Raw genomic sequence first — 17,916 nt, 5'->3', positions numbered from 1 at the left:
CTAATACTGTATTCAAACAATGTTGCAGAACAGCCCTTACAAAAACAGCAGTTGTCATGATCCCTGATGCCCCCAGCCATTTCACAAGTGGTCCAAGGTGGAATTCTGTCCCGTCTTCTCCTTTAGCAGTGGTCCTTGCAGTTTTTTAATCTTGGCTAGCCGTTTGTCTTTCAAACCTGCTGTTGTTGAGTGCATACAGCTGTTTGTGTGGAAACTGCTTTCAACATCTCAAGCAAATTTTGTCTCTCTTTTTTTTTTTCGCTTTCATAACATATTGCATTTCTCGCATATTTGTGGTTCAGAGGCCTGTTCACAGAATAAGCAAAGCCAGAAAAATATTTTCTTAGTTTCCTTTCCAGCCACCAAACATATAATGCATAAACTGTGGGCAGGGTAAATCTTAACCATTTAGGGATGCATGAAAGTTAACAGTTTCTTGATTTATTTGAAGATACGATACTTGATAGAGACGCATCATCTCATTTACAGGGGTGTCCAGGGCAGGGGAACTGAAGTGTTGTGATTTAGCCAGGCGAGTAGGGAAGGGAAAATAAGGAAAGCAATGATGTTATTTTTACACAAATTTTAATAAAGTTTCAAGTTTCAAATTTGTGGTTAACACCAATTAAAAAAAAAATTAATTTTTTCAAAAAAAAAAAAAAAGCCCTAAAGGCATAAATACCATGGTATGTTCAAGCCTTCTTTCGATATCAAAGCTATGTTGTCTATTTCATTTATATATATATATATATATATATATATATATATATATATATATATATATATATATATATATATATATAAAACATGTATTTAATTACATATTCACCTCTATTAGGTACTTAAGGTTATTTGAGGTTATTTCAAATGTAACACTGACTAACTTGACATCAGTCTACATTACATTTATAATCTTCATTTCCAATGCCATTTTACAACAAAAGGAGGGTGATTGTAAGAAGAAAAAATATCTGTGGATTCATTGGATGAGCTTCCTCAGTTAGTTCCTGTGTGATTTGGGTACCAGACTAAGAAAGTTCCTTCATTTTATTCACTTCACTATCTAAAGGATTCCTTATAAAGATTTACCAGGGTAAATTTGCATTACCATACCTCTTTGGGTTTTACTAGGTAGTTTCAGCTGGGTGACACTCTCTTTACCCAGCACACCCTGCCACTAGCCACTTTCTCACTCTATGAGCCCAACAGACCTGCTAATGCTGTTCCCGCCAGAGCAGGAAATAATGAATGACACGTCTACTACGAGCTCAGGAAACAAAACTCAACTATAATGGGCTCACCTTTTTCTGTGCAGTGTTTCTGTTATGCTAGCATTGCACAGGAAACACCTGCAGCTCTTTTATTTTCACCATGGGCTCATAAGGTAGCAACCATCTGAAATACGTAAAAGAACAAAAAGAGCCTAACGGGACACAATAAATCTTTCTTTGGTTTTTGCAGTGGTGAGGTAGCTCATTAATAGACTTTGGAAACGGTTGGCGAGGTAGTAAAATTGATTAAATGTTGCTAAAAATATGAGACGGTTATAGTTTTTATAAAGCAATGAATTACTTGAGTGTTCCAAAGTAGTAAGTAAGAAACACAAGACACAGGAATACATTGTATCATTCAATCTCTAACCATCTATCTTGTTTATACAACATGCCCTTCCTGGTGTATTTCTTCTGGAAAGTAGATGGGGAAATGATGGCCACAACCATAGTGTGGACTTAGGCATAGAGGTGCGCAACTCTGGCTCTCCGGATCAATTTCAGTTCAGGTTTTTGTTCCAGGGTCAATTAACTAATTAAGGACCTGTTTGGAATAAAGCCATGGAGTGGATCAGAATTGTGAGCCACAGGCCTGTGTCCACATTGTTGTATTTTGGCTGTACTGCTGTGGATCCTTGTTGAATGGATGGCCTGAGCAGTGCTGGCTGCAGGGTGTTCTGACTAGGGGTATGCTGATACTTGTACTGATAAAGTAATTACCTTTAAGAAATTTGAAGTTGTTAATTATTAATTATTTGGAATAAAATGTGTTTATTACTCAATACAAAATAACATGGTCCCTCAGTTTCAACTGTCTACACAATTGCTGAGCAGCAATCAATACCAATCTATCAGTGTTATTTAAGATAGAATCTTTTGTAATTAAACTAAGTAAAACATGATGTATATATTTAAATAATTATTTGTCTTGCCTTTTTTTATACTTTTGATATGAAATCACTGTTATTTCACTTTCCTTAGAAATGCGTCATCTCTGCATTGAATTGTGGGATTGTAGACCTGGGCAAGATGTAATCATTGATTAAACTCGACAAAGAAATATAAATTGTTTTGAAGTCAACACATTGATGTATTGGCAAACACCCCTAGTTATGACCCTGTGTCGTGTTCCTCTCCCTCTCACAGATAAGCGCAGTGAAGGGAACCTGCAGCAGTGGCAGCTCCTCAACCGCATCCTGCAGCAGATCGTCCTGCAGGATGACAGGGGCGAGGACCCCGATGTGGCGCCCCTGGACAACTTCAACGTGAAGAACATCATCCACATGTGAGTGGAGGAACCCTGAGTCCGAGCACAGGATTACAACCCCACGCTAACCCTGCTGCACCCAATCCTGGCTTTCAGAACACCCCCAAGTGAAGTCTGTTATTGAAATGATCAGGAGCTAGGAGTTTGATGTTAAATAAAGTGGTGCCCCCTTCAAGCTGCATGAACAACTCACTAATAGTAAACCTACTCAGTTGAGACTTATTCCTGCTGCGATTGGTGTGATCAGTTCAGAGCAGATTTAGCAGGCATATGAATATCATTTCAATCATATACTTAAGGGGAATTATGAAATCCAGGACTGGGTACAAGGCTAGTTTGAGTTCACAGCCCTGGTATTGTAATAAAATATCAGAGCTTTCTTAAAAACCTGATTGTTGTTGTTGTTTAGATTCTCTCTCTTTTGATTATTACATCCTGGTGACTTTTCACAACTCAGAAGTTTAACACACCTCACTCAGACTCATGTACAATTCGTTACCGCAGATAGGTAACCACGAACCTGTCCTTCTGCAACACTTTGCCACAAGTGTCTCTATGAAATACCACTTTTCTCTAAAGAGTAAGAATTACCACACAGTGCAAGTATGGTAATTGTACCAGAGGCAGAGTGTTGCAGGGGGACAGGTTAATAGTTACACTCTGAGTAACTAGGACCTGACAACAGAAACAGAAAATGGTGTACAAAGTGAATCTAGACAACAGAAATAACATTCGTGAGGGACCCCAACACCCTGCAGAACACAAACTCTCCTAAAGACCAAGCATGAGAGGAGATGAGGTCCAACAATATGTTTTATAGCTTTGTTGCCATACACATATTTTATAAATACAATCAACAAGAACTCAAATACAAATGAATATTTTATTCAAATTGGTTTTGTTGTCGTGACAAGATTTGTGGTTATATTTGTCTGTTGTTTTTGTCTGTTTTTTTATGAAACAATATGACTTTTAAAACGATCTACCAAGAAGGCATTCTTGAGTACCATTTCATTTGGACTGGAATCTTGTTTTAATTACTTTCAATTATGGCTTGAGGTTCAGTTTGAGAGCACAGTGAGGGTGGCTCGCTTCCACGGCATTGCTGACACACATGATGTAGATCACTAAGTATGCTGCATGTGGCAGATCTTTTAATATGCTCTTGTAAATGCCATTTTCAATAGAAAACATTTCTGTTTAAAGTCCGAACTAAAACAACAGCAGATTGATTAAACTGTGTTTTTTATTTGGATATCAGAAAACTGCCCCTTGCCCCTCATTATCATGAGTTTTTTTTCCATGAAAGATCATTGGCTTTCAGGTGTGCAGCTTTTCACTAGAACATGTTTAATGCACTTTCAATTTCCTTCTAGGTTAGTTAATGAAAATGAAGTGAAGCAATGGAGAGACCAAGCAGAAAAATTCAGAAAAGGTAATTACAGATACTGCATGTCTTTGTGCATGTTGTTCCCAGTCACTGTGGGCTGTGCAGCATCAGTTCGGCAGGAAAAAGGATTAGTCAAACACTGGTGTGGTAATATTGCCCTGCTCTATAGAAATGCTTAAAGAAGACTGACAAATGTTTGGACTGGCGTCTTTCACACCTTACTATAGTAAGTGTTTAATACATGCAAAATCAGCGTACACACATTCCTCTTAATGAGACCTTTAAGAGATCCTTCACACTTTCCACCTCGTGGGTGGAGATGTCTCCCAGTGATATAAGTATATGAATCAAAACTCATTTCAGCATTGTCATTGAATTTGTTATGTTTATGTTAGAGTTTCCAAATGTATCACTACTGAGTTTTTAATAGTTCTTTGAAAAGTCTGGCTGCCTCTCCCCGCCCCCTCCCCTCCCAGAACACGCGGAGCTGCTGGCCCGCCTGGAGAAGAAGGAGCGGGAGTGCGAGACCAAGACGCAGGAGAAGGACGACATGATGAAGACCCTCAACAAGATGAAGGACAAGCTGCAGAAGGAGTCTGTGGAGCTGAGGCACACCCGAGAACAGGTGGTGGACCTGGCATCCAGAATCAACGAGCTAGCGGTGAGAGCTGTGAGTGTGTGTGTGAGTGGATTTGTGTTTGGGTTTGTGTTTAGGTTTGTAAGTATGTGTGCCTGTGGGTGGGGGGTACTTCTGTTTTGTTTGAATTCCTGCCATTTTCTTTAACATTTTACCATTAAACTTGACTTCTCTTTCTTTGCTCTTCCAGCAGGGCGGCACCATCCTCTTCCCTCCTCCCCCTCCTCCCCCTGGTGACCCATTAGCCCTGCATCCCCCTCCCGTCTACCCACCTCCCCCGCCCCCCATGCCTTTCTACGGAAAGAGGTCGGGTGGGGGAGGGGGAGGAGGGGGTGGGGGGGGACCACCCCCTCCCCCTGGGGCTCCACCCTTCTTCTGCACTGGGGTCCTGCCATCCCCCGGACCCCCTTCCTTCCACACCACCACCACCCTGAGAAAGAAGTGCATCCCCCAGCCATCACACCCCCTCAAGTCCTTCAACTGGTCAAAGCTAGGAGAGGTGAGTGAGTGTGCAGGGCAAGTGGTGTGTTAGCATATTCCAAGGGAAGCTTCAAAGCTCCATAATAAACTCTGTGAAACATATTAGCACTGGAAGAGGCCACTCGGCTCTGGTTGATCTTAAAACCTGGTCAAGTTGATTCGGCATCAAACACACAGCTAGGTAACCCATTCCATACCATCAAAATACTACCAACTGTAGTAGCGGGCTACTGAATTGTCCTTATTAGCCGCAAATTCACAACACACATTGACTAAGCAGCCACAAATCCAGGGAGTTTTGGGGAAAGAGACACATTTTAACACGGTTTAAAAGTCTAAGCTGTTTATTATAAATCATGGAAAACCAATGTAAAGGAAGCCTGAGACAAATTTTAAGCCATGGATTATAGAAACACATTTGGGCAGAATGGAGGGCTGTGTACGGTGGTGATTAATTAATTTATAAATTTGCAATAAAAGTGACAGACAAGTGATAAAATGAACACAACACTGGGTTTAAAAATCTGGATACATTTAGTTAGGAGTACATCGGGTAAAATCGTTGCCTGTTTTATGAGGCTCAAATAAAACATCACAGGCTTCACATTGTAAAATACTTTAGATTAATATACCTTACTAATACCTTTACTCAATTTTCTGGAGCCTTATCCTACATAATAGAGTGAGGCATTGGGAGGGTTTTTATCTATCTTGTTTTGATAAAATGAAACAAAAATGAAACACCCCCCCCCCCCCCCCCCCAATCATCCCCAGCAGCCTCACTGAAGTGTGTCTGTGTTCTTATGTAAAACCAGGCAGGCAGAGGACAGAGCAAGATGGATAAGAGATCTGGGACCCTCAGGAATGTGACAGAATATTTTAACAGAGAAAAAGACAAAAAAAAAAAAAAAAAAAACAGTTACGAGGGAGCTTGTACATAGCCCCACCCCCTGGTCAAAGGCACAATCTACTGTACCCGAGCAGAGCAGAGCAGTTCAGTGGAGTTCAGAACAGTTTACTGTTGTTCCTTCCCATCCTGATATGTTCTTGGCAGAAGGAGTGATACTGAGGGCAGCGACAGAGCCAAAGAACTGCGTAGCCCAAGAAATATGTGCAGAACTTGGGCACGGTTTTAATAGCCCAGAAATACCTCTTTTTAAATCTCTGCAGTGCTGTAGTCATTGCTGGGGGTACGCATACACCTGGGGGTATGCAGGACAACACATAAATGCAAGAATTCAAATGAAAGTAAAAGAAAATAATTATCTTATAATGAGTTAATCAAGTTTTGAGTCATATTTTTCCAGACTTGCAGCAGGGGCACGGTTCCACATTAAAGAAATCAATCCATTTGTCAACCTGCTCCCTAGTGCTCATGCCTACATGATATTTCCAGCCATTCATAGCTCTGTTTATCCGCCCTCCAGCTTTTGCTTTTGAAACTCTTTCCCCCAGAAAGACTAATATGAAAGTGTGGATTAACAAGATGTTGCTTTGACTTGAAAGACAAGAGTTTCCAGGAAAACAACATGACACAGTGGCTCTCACCCACGCTAACTAAGAAATGCGAAAGAAAAACATCTGTGGATCTTGTGGAGTGAGTAGAGCTGGGGACAGATCATCACTGGATTCTCGGGTACCATGGCAACCGAGTTTGGAAGGCCTCATCTTATAAACACTGCTTGGTACAGGAGAGGGTGGCTTATTTTCTTAACCTCCTGTTGCACACACAGTTTCCATTCCCTAAACTGGTAATGGTCATTTTCACTTTTCCTAGGAGATAAATTATTTATATAACTCTACACTAATCATGGTATCAAATCTTACGTGATAAAAGAACCATCCGACGGTATGGTAACACATCAAATAATGGCTTGTATGCACAGCGTGCCACGGAGGGTTGCTGCATTGTTTTTACTTTAAACCTTGAAGAACAGCACACTATTTGTTAAATCATTGTAAAATTGGTGCAGGTTTATCCAGGTCTTCCAAACAAAGAGCATTTTCACCTAGCAGTTTAGCCAACGGTTTAGGTGACTAACATTCTCAATTGCTTATTACTAGTTTTGTTACATGATCATGGGTTGTCTTGATAGTGATCATATGTAAATCTTTAATAATACATCTATAAATGTGATAGAAATAGTGTTATAAATAATGCTATTTATACAGTATTGAGATATCTAGCATTGAATAACTTTTACATATTCCTATTTTGGAATCTATCGTGCATTCAAATCCAGAATAGCCGGGCCAATTGCTCTGTTCCAGTTAGCAGCTGTAGAGCTTTATCTAATAGATGGAAAGCAGGTGTTATGAGCTGAGATTCTTCTTATTAAAAGCTACCTTTCAGTATAAGTTTTGGGGTTTTTTTTTCTCATCATGGAGGCACTCTTTTCTAACTATATTATGTCTTTCTTGACTATAAGAAATATACCTTTACACGTGTGTATTTCATAGTATACATATTAATCACATGTTAACACACACACACATATATATTTATTTATAATACATAATAAATATGGACTGGAGAGGAGGGCTATAGTCAGTGGTTGGAAATTCTGGCCTGTGATTGGTTAAAACCTCATAGGAGGAAGAATAGATTGAACTATTGCCTCACATCACTGGGCAATAGTCTCCATTTGTCATGTGATTGGTTGACTGCACTGTCATTCCCGTCCCTTTTCAAAGGAATGCCCTTCACCTCCACTCCTAAACAACAAGATGAAATGGCTGAAAGAAAAAACATCTGAACGCCGATTCTGTGTCTTAACAGAAAATTAATTACAAAACATACTACAAAAGAAAGATCACAACCTGCAGTATGATCTTCAGAAACATTTTCTGTTATGTATTTATGTTATTTACTTATTTACTTATGCTGTATCAGCTATATTTAAACAAAATACTGTAAAGCCATAAATATTTGCAACCAAAATATTTGGTGAATCACACCCATAAAACCTATTTTGCTCCAGAAATGTGGGCAACCTGTTGCACTGGTAGTAATATATTACTTCATTATATGTACCGCACCAAATATCGTGCCAAATATGTTTCCTTTTTTTTCATACGTGAGAAATGCATAATAAAAGGCTTGCAAATATTTATGGTTTTACAGTATATCAAGTCATATTTACCATCCAACCTTGCCTCTCGTTATTTTGACTGACTCATATATTAAATATGTACTGCAGACTCAGCTCATAGTGGAAAATTAAAGAGAACCCCCTCGGGAAGACTGTTACCTGCGGCATTATAGCCCCGTCAGTAACAATAGTCTTCCCTCGGGTCAATAATTTTCCACGATAGCCCTCCTCTCCACTTCATATTTACTCTCTCTATATATTTGTTTAATACAAGCAACATTAAATGAATAAATATGTACACAAAGGTTGCCAACTATCAGTAAATTTAGGGACAGTCACTTTTTAACAGTTATTGCTTTGAGACTTTCCCAGCCAGCTTGAATGTCATATGCCTAAACCTTATGCGATGGCAGAGAAAAGTAACAAAAGAAGAATGCCAATTAACACTACTGTGCTGAAATTAGTATGCATTCTTCAACCAAGTAAGCACAGCGAGCTCGGGAGACATCGTCCAGCTTGCAATGCTTTTCCCACAGATTATTCTTGGAATTATGCTGGATAGCCTAGAAATGGAATGTATGCAGTACCAAGTGGCTGCCTTGAGAGATCATAGATGGGATCTGGCGGCTGATGAAAACTGACACAAAATTACACTCTTGTCTACACCTAGTAGAGAGCTACATTTTCCTACAGTTGCCAAGTTTGCCAAGAATATGTTGGCGTTGCCACAGTACTGCAGAATTAGAAGTTTTTTCTCAGACTAGCCTTGTAAAAACAGAAGAAATCAACTGTCTACAGACATTTGGGATGGAATTCTGCCCATCGTCTACTGTTAAAAATAGCACCAGCTTCAGACCAATGAAGCAAATGATCCAGCCTGCAAATGTGTCCATGTATGACCACATGCAGTAAATAAGACCTAAAGAAATGTAAATACATGAAACTAGCGTGTAGTATAATGTATTTTATTGTTTCAATTTTTTTTAATGATAAAAAAGCCTACTGTAAGTCTGTATGTCAGTAAAAACAAAATTGCAAAGTTAGCAACCATGTTAAGAATCTCTTAATAATACAAAAAACAAGTATGTTGTGATCTAAAAGATTTGACTGCCAGCATTCCTGATATGACTTGGGTCATAGTTCAAAAGACAAGGAGAATAAGAACAAGGCCCTTGCCCCTCCTGATTTTGGATGACTTCTAGAAACTACCAAATGTTCAGCAGTCACTGGTCTCAAGGTGTGACTAGGAGCATAATGTACCAACAGTTCCTGTAAATATAAAGGCCCAAAAACCATGAAGAGTATTATAAGTAGTAAGCAGAATTTTTCAATCAATCCTGGATTTAACAGGAAGCCAGTGCTGTGATTTAATGAGTAATATGTTGTGAACAACGTGTGCGAGTAAGCGCTCTGGCTGCAGTATTTCGAACCAGTTGAAAGCTCAGGCTGATACAGGGAAAGCACAAGCTACAGGAACTATTACCATGGTAACATAACTGTGCCTTCTGTGTCTTCTCCTTTCAGAACAAGATCAGCGGAACCATCTGGCATGAGATTGATGACATGCAGGCCTTCAAGGTTCTAGATCTTGAGGACTTTGAGAAGATGTTCTCAGCATATCAGAGGCAACAGGTAAAAGCAGGTGTTGCCATAGCAACTGACAGAAAAGCAAAAGCTAGTTCTAAATACGACAGTAGCTTTAGAAGCTGCGTGAACGTGTAAATACCAGTTAGCCTAAAGATGCAAACTTTTTTTTTCTTTCTCTAAATCCTAAAACAATGATGAGTTTGTGGTAGGGTAATTTTTCCTTTAATATTATGTTATTGTTTTTCATATTTAGTTATTTGACTGATAAACAAGTAATGGTTTAAAGAACTACCTTAAACTTATAGTTTAGGAGACATTATTATTATTATTATTATTATTATTATTATTATTATTAAGAAAACGCTTCGTGTTAGGGCAAGTGTAAGGGATAAGGATCAGGATGAACTTGGAAAAAGTTTAAGAATGTTGTCCCATCGACCTGTCTGTAGAATCTATACTGGAGCAGTGGCAGGTCAGTTGTTGAAGTAGTCTTCTCTGAAGCGCCTCTATGCAGTATCCTGTTGCTCCGCTGCACATTCATTACCATGCATGAACTCGCCTGGAGATTCTTGTGCTTCTGAGACAGCAATGCATTGCAACCCTGCATGGGCTCTGTTTTGTAGTTTTGGTCAGGTTTTCCAAGATGTTTAGAACAAGTTGTCTATTGGAGCTAAATAAAATACTTTCATCAGAATAAACAACATTTATCTGAGCTAAAAGGGCTTTTCACATGATGTAATATAGTAATATAAGTTACTACTAATACCATTTAAAAGTAAACATGGTAATAATGCAAACGTTTACATTCTGAATAATATTTAATATTTGGGATATTCGCTTTGCCAAAACTGATCTGTATCTTAACCTTCTAACTTTGTCATGTACATGTACCAGATTGATTTTTAAGTTGATTGATGATTTAACTTCATTTTAATGGCTTCAGTAGTTGTTGCAGAGCTGTGGCATGCTTTAATGTGCAGAGAGCATTACTAGCATCTCCTTACAGCCAGTTGACCTACTGCTAATGGCATGTCTTCTGCTTGAAGTAATAATTCTGCATGTTCTTTTAATTTTTTTTTCTATTTGCCTGCGACTGTCTGGGCAGGACCTGCTCACTAACTCCTCCTTCAGACAGGTAAGTGAATTGCATCATATGCCTATCTGGCAGTGCAGTTAATCTTTCCTGCTGACACCATCTTGACCCCATTGTATTGCGTGACATTGAACAATCTGAAATATTCAGTAGTAAATGAAGAGAGAAAAACACATAAAAAAACTTACAGCAACTTAGCACTACACACAAGCCCTTAAATTAGTTGTTTATTTCTGGTTTGATAAACTTTATTGGTGGAGTTTTGCGATTGGAGTCGGTGCGATTTGTAGTAAATAGGTTTGGGAATCTAGCCCTTAGTTTCTTCTAGGTTTTACCTTCTGATTATGTTTAAATAATTCATAGGAAGCAAGTCAAGGAGGTAAACATTTCAGTATATTATGGAAGCTTATTGTTTGTCCCATAGTGTATGATGGAATCAGGTTGGGGTTTTCATGAACAAAATGTGTTCCCATTATATGATAATGCTGCAGACATTTCCTGTTTTACAGTACTGTAGTATAACCAATATTACATTTTTTTCTGGTGATTTGTAAAATGACTGTTGGGGAAATATATACTTTTTTTTTTTTTTATTTGATTAATTAATTATTTGAATAAAAAACAAGATGACGGACCTTAATTATTAGATTATAAACTGTAATAAATTCTAAACTTGAAACATTCTCCTTTCTATCCATGAAAATGTAACAAAGCACATCACTGAATGTAATGTGTCTTTGCATTTATTATTTGCGCACTTTATAATTAGTTACACAAACAGTCATCAAACCATGTCTGTTGAGCTTTCCTAGGTTAAAACTGTAAGTAACTAAATCATATTTTTCTCTATTGCATTCTTTATTGTACACAGTGTACACTGAAGAGGACACTAGCTGAAACATTTGCCTACTTGACTTAGCATTTTATAGTGTTACCTTAGATTTCTGCTGTGAAGTTGTGGCCAGTTTATCGCTCCTGCTGCTGGCTGAGCTCTGTGTCCTTAGATTGCTTTTGGCCCCACACCGGTTGCTTGCTCTGATCGCTCTCCTGTGTTTTTCCAGCAAAAGGAGACAGGCTCCATGGACGACCTCTACCTGACCACCCGGAAGGTCAAGGAGCTGTCCGTCATCGACGGGAGGCGAGCCCAGAACTGCATCATCCTGCTCTCCAAGTATGTACTTTACCTGGCAGGTTTACACTCTGAAAGGGGATGCACATAACTGTACCAGTTGGCAGTTTTTAAGAATTATTATTAAAACCATTTTTAACCAGGTAACTATGTATTGTTAGATGGGTTTCACCTTATTTGATTTTTAAATTACAGAATACAACTTCCTTGAAGGTGTAGTACTGTACTTCTGACATTTCTACAGGTAAATATGTAGACTCTCAAATAGCATACGACCAAATCTAGAAGGCAAAAAGCTCTTGAAACTCCTTTGTCTATTTAAGAACATGAGAAAGTTTACAAACAAGAGGACTCAAAGTCCCTTGAGTTGACATTGTCAATACCTTTTAGAATTTTGAATGATTTAATCGGATCGCCATGTAGTCTTCTTTGTTCAACACTGAATAGAATCAGTTCTTTAGCATGTCTGCATATGACATGCCTTTTAAACCCGGAGTAATTCTGGTCGCTCTTCTTTGCACTCTTTCTAGAGCAGCAATATCCTTTTTGTACAGAGGTGACCAGAACTGAACACAATATTCTAGATGAGGTCTTACTGATGCATTCTAAAGTTTTAACATTACTTCCCTTGATTTAAATTCAACACTTTTCAAATTATATCCAATCATTTTGTTTACCTTTTTTTTTATATCCTCCCCATATTGTCTAGATGAAGACATTTCTGAGTCAACATGAACTCCTAGATATTTTTCAGATTCCTTCTTCAATTTCATTATCTCCCATATGATATGTATAATGCACATTCGTATTGTCTATATGCAGTACGTTACACTTTTCTATATTAAATGTCATTTGTCATGTGTCTGCCCAGTTCTGAATGCTGTCTAGATCATTTTGAATAACCTTTGCTGTTGCAACGGTGTTTGCCACTCCTCCTATTTTTGTGTCATCTGCAAATTCAACAAGTTTGCTTACTATACCAGTATCTAAGTCATTAATGTAGATTAGGAAGAGCAGATTACCTAATACTGATCCCTATGGTACTCCACTGGTTACTTCTCTCCATTTTGAGGTTTCTCCTGTAATCAGCACTTTCCTTGAATCCCTACTGCATTAAGTCTGAGAATTCATCTTTTATGCAGTATTTTGACAAAAGCTTTCTGGAAATCTAAATAAACTGTCACATGCTTTGCAATTATCCATTGTCGATGTTGCATAATCAAAAAAATCAAGCAGGTTAGTTAGACACAATCTCCTTTTCCTAAAACCATGCTGACTGTCTCCCAGGATACTGTTACCATACAGGTAATTTTCCATTTTGGATCTTATTATAGTTTCCATAAGTTTATATATAAACGACATCAGGCTATTTGGTCTGTAGTTATCTGGTTCGGTTTGGTCTCCCTTTTTGTGAAACGCCATTACATTTGCAATTCTCCAGTCTGTCGGTACAACCCCTGTCTCAAGAGACTCTTGCATGATCTTGGTTAGCAGTTTGTAAATAACCTTTTTCATTTATTTGCCCAGGGAATTTGTTTATTATAAGAGCTCCTAGTCCATTTAACACTTCTGCCTCTGTTATGCTAAAATTATTTAAAACTGGATAGGAACAGGGCAACATGTTGTTCATATCCTCCTTTGTAAACACTTGTGAAAAGTAATCATTTAATATATTTCCTATTTTTTCTCTCTTCATGTATGATTTTGCCATTTGTATCTCTTAGATATTTGACTTCCTGCTTGAATGTTCTTTTGCTGTTATAATATTGGAATTGTTTAGCCCCTTTGGCAATGTTCATTTCTATCTCTCTCTTGGCCTTCCTAACTTCCTTTTTGACTTGCGTTTACAGTTCCAAGTACTCTTTCTGTGTACTTTGTTTTTGGTCCCTGTACAACGTTCTGTAAAGTGCTTTTTTCTCTGAATATTTTTGTAATTGATTTATTAAACCATTTTGGCCATTTGTTTTAGATTTAGATTTGTCTACATTTGGGATGTACTTGTTTTGCACCTCTAGTACTACATTTTTAAAAAACAGCCATCCTTTTTCCGTGGATGTTTTCTCTATTTTACTATCTACTATCTACAGTCTACTTCAGTTAGCCTCCATTTCATTCCTTCATAGTTTGCCTTTTTAAATTTGTAAACCTAAGCTTTAGTCATTACTTTTGGGGGTTTAAAAAGCACTTCAAATGAGACCATGTTGTGATCTGAGTTTGCCAGTGGTTCTCTGACCTCTGTTTTAGTTATTCTGTCTTCGTTATTTGAAAAGACTAAATCCGGGCATGCCTTCCCTCTAGTCGGTGCATTGACAAATTGTGTTAGGAAGCAGTCATTTGTCATTTCTATCATTTCAATTTCAGCTATCATGCTTCCCACCGGGTTTTCCCATTTTATATGGGGGAAGTTGAAATCCCCCATTAGTATGGCTTCTCCTTTGCTACAGCATTTTTAATGTCATTGTATAACAGACTATTTTGCTCTGTATCTGAATTTGACGGTATAGCATGTCTCTATTATTATGCCCTTTGAATTTTTGTCAATTATTCTGACCCATATTGATTCTGCGTTGTTTTTTCTTCCAGATTTAACACCTGGGCTTCAAGACTTTTTTTGATGTATAGCGCTACCCCTCCATCTCTTCTGTCCTGCCTGTCTTTCCTATACAATCTATACCCACTAATATTATATTTGTCTCCATCACTCTCGGATAACCAAGTTTCTGTACCACCAATCACATCGTAGTTACTTGTTAGTGCAGTAGCTTCAAGTTCTAACATTTTGTTTTTGAAACTTCTAGCATTTAGATATATACATTTAATTGCTATCTTACCAGAGTTGTTGCCCTTATTTTGTCTTCCTTCTATTTTTTTGTTGATTTCTCCCCATGACTGTCAGGATTTTCTTTATTAATCTTACTGTGTTTACTTATTCTCAAAATGAACTGTGATTTTACTCACTGAGACCATGGTCTCAGTAAGCGCATTTCAGAACAAATATAACAAAATGATTGATCTCAAACTTTGCCACGTTGCGTCTTAAAGGATTCCAGTGATTTATCATCAGTGTGGCTCTGTAACCCATTCCGTACCCTCACCACTCTCTAAAGAACCATAGCCATTGAAATATTACAGGGAACAATTGTGAAAGCCTGGCTTGTATAGTTATGCAGGCAAACAAGGTCAGTGCAGATCAATCAAGCATGTGTTCTGGTGTGTCGACTCTATTGATCAGTACACAGTCCACTGTGCCATTGATCAATAATCCAATCAGAGGGTGGAGGCCCTGTTGAAAGCTCAAGGCAAGATCGCTCAATGAGGCTGTAACAAACTCCAATGTCAGTGTAAAGTCAAAGACTATTCTTATTAAAACAGCTTGTGGACCATCCAGTATTGCTGACTTACCTACTGTAGTCATAAAGACCCGGTGCAGGTGGTTAATGCGCAGGGATCCTAGGAATCTGTTTGCTGCGCATTAACACTGAAAAATGCCGATTTTCTACGGTTTTGGAGATTTTTTATTTTACACTTGGGGAGGGGCAAAAAACATGCAAGGCTTTTTTTTTGTTTGTTTGATAATAACCAAATCAATACATGTATAATATATAAACATTAACACAGGCAACTTTGATTTAAATTTACCTAAACATACCTGTATAATAAAACTGCTTCCGGTATTCAAGTTCAGTTTACTTCAGTATTCAGAGCTGTTGAAAAATGCCGAAAACAATAAAAATCACAGCTAAAGATCGGGTCAACGAGTTTGGCAAGGACGAATTTCATGTCGATGGTAATGTGATGTTACACTCGCAGGCAGACCATTGTAGAACACATGGGAAGCGCTAAGCATAAATTAAATGAAAGGAAACGTAAACAAGATGAGGCTGAAACAGCAGGGCCATCGATAACACTGAAACAGACCACTGTGTTTGGATCATTTCAGCGTCTTACAGCTGCCAAAGAACATCGTGAAACTGTTGTTTCAGATTTTGTCAAAACGTGTGTAAAAGCCGACATTCCTCTGTACAAAGTGGATCAACCGGCAGTTTGAGGTTTTTTAAGCAAACACATTAGGGAGGTGGTGCCATTCCAAAGAGACTAGCCGGAATGATGCAGCTCTATTTTACAATAGCCGTCCGGATGACGAAGGCTAACTCGGAGTTGAACTAACGTGAATATATTTTTTTTACAACAGGATACTATTTGTAATATTTGAAGTAAAAAAATATAAATAAAAGTTTGTTTTATAATGTGGCAGGGAAAACTTCTTTTTAGCCCTTTTATTTTACTTGTGGAGTAATGAAGATTTTTCTTTTTTTATCTTAGAAAATTTCTTTTTTTTTCTGCGGAAAGCTAGGATCCCTGTTAATGAGCATGTGTTGTGAAAATAATTTTGTTTTTTACCAGTGGTTTTAGTTTTACAATATTGTATTTATTATGTTCTGCCCTATTTCTCATGATTGCATAAGTAATTGCTTCTTGTTTTGGCATTCTTGTTTAAAATGGCTGTGTAGCATGGCAGCAGAAGAAAGCCCTGCAAACTATTAGAGGGGGCCCTGCTTGTACTGTATATATGTTTTGTATTATTATTATTATTATTATTATTGTTGTTGTTGTTGTTGTTGATGTGATTTATTTATGTTTATAAATGTGACGGCAAAAAAGCCAAGTTTCTGTTATTGTTTGGCAGCATCGTGCAGAAGGTGGCCAATTGAATTGATTAATTTGTTGCTAAACGGGAGATGATCACCGGCATAAAAGACTGCAGCTCTCTGCATTCGTGGTGGAGTGTTTTGGAGCGAGAGCAAGCGAGAGAATGAGTTTGAAACCGAAAATAAAAACTATAGGGACAGTGAAGGCGATTGCCCAGCCTGACTAAGGTAGTAGTTTATTTTCAGTGTCCGAGATTTGTTTGTTTAAATATTTTATTTTCACTCTGTGAGCAGCAGACTTTTTAATATTTTGTTTTTATTTTTGGTAATTAATAAAAGTAGCGCCGGAGTGCGCTTTGCACCTGAGTACCTGTCTGTAGTTTCAGTTCTGGCCTGATGTCACCACTCAGCCGTCCTGTCACAGGATGAAATTCACAAAGCTAAGTGCTCCAATGTGTCATTAACACAGTTTATATAACAGAAAAAAATACCCAGTTGAAGTTACAAAACTTGAAATAAGCTTTGGAGTAGAAGGTTTTGTAAATGTGTCTTTGATTAAGGGGACTGAATGGTTGAGTAGTTGTATAGGTTAAAGGTACTGCATTTATCAGCCTGATAAAAATATGAAATATTGCTGTCTTTAAACCTTTAAAGGAATAGACAAAATTAACCCCAACCAATACTTTATACATTTCACAGACCAGAGAACTCAATTGGAAATTAGGTGGTAATAGACAGGATGGCTAGAAGACACTTCTTTACACAGAGAGTTGTGAGGTTAGGTAAGGTGTTACTTAGCCATGTTGTTGGTGCTGAATTATTGGGATCCTTTAAGACCCAACTTGAAAAAGCTACTAGGTAACAGACAAGCATTGAAGGCCTCCTATGGTTGTTCTTATGTTTTTATGAGTGTGTGTGTGAAGGGTGTAGTGTCTGAAGCAGCAGTGTGTGATGATTTGAGGGTCTCGGTGATGGTGTTGTAACTCCATACTTGGTTCCCTCTTAGGCTGAAGCTCTCCAACGAGGAGATCAGAAGAGCCATCTTAGAAATGGATGAGCGGGAGGACCTTGCCAAAGACATGCTGGAACAGGTAATGCAATATCTAAGTTGGTTTCTTTGTTTTTAAAGTAAAATACATTCATGTAGTCTGACTGTCTGTGGTTCTCTGCATGGATGTGGATGCAGCTACTGTTGCTTGCACACGTTCACATGTGATTAAAACCTGAAATCCAATTACACCTAGTGAAGTTTATCTAAGGAATTGGGGTCTGGAGACAGGGCACAAAAAGCATGGAGGTGTATGAAATCCCTGCACTTCTC

General features: G+C 38.2%; 1 protein-coding gene across 4 annotated transcripts in view; it reads left to right on the top strand.

Annotated features, from left to right (window-relative positions):
* The window catches only part of LOC121316220 (disheveled-associated activator of morphogenesis 2-like), a 122,842-nt gene that overhangs the window by 88,457 nt on the left and 16,469 nt on the right, over positions 1-17,916 (top strand). For 2 of the 4 annotated variants that reach the window (XM_041251132.1, XM_041251133.1), the window contains exons 11-18: positions 2,418-2,556; positions 3,915-3,973; positions 4,405-4,589; positions 4,756-5,064; positions 9,662-9,769; positions 10,830-10,859; positions 11,879-11,988; positions 17,602-17,686. In XM_041251132.1, the coding sequence (XP_041107066.1) occupies positions 2,418-2,556; positions 3,915-3,973; positions 4,405-4,589; positions 4,756-5,064; positions 9,662-9,769; positions 10,830-10,859; positions 11,879-11,988; positions 17,602-17,686 (1,025 nt within the window). The remainder of the gene's footprint in view (positions 1-2,417; positions 2,557-3,914; positions 3,974-4,404; positions 4,590-4,755; positions 5,065-9,661; positions 9,770-10,829; positions 10,860-11,878; positions 11,989-17,601; positions 17,687-17,916) is intronic. The other 2 variants (XM_041251134.1, XM_041251135.1) reach the window with 2 other exon arrangements.

Source organism: Polyodon spathula, chromosome 5 (assembly GCF_017654505.1).
Source record: "Polyodon spathula isolate WHYD16114869_AA chromosome 5, ASM1765450v1, whole genome shotgun sequence".
NCBI lineage: Eukaryota > Metazoa > Chordata > Actinopteri > Acipenseriformes > Polyodontidae > Polyodon > Polyodon spathula.
The sequence above is the reverse complement of the archived record's forward strand: the minus strand, read 5'-3'. Positions and strand labels throughout refer to the sequence as shown.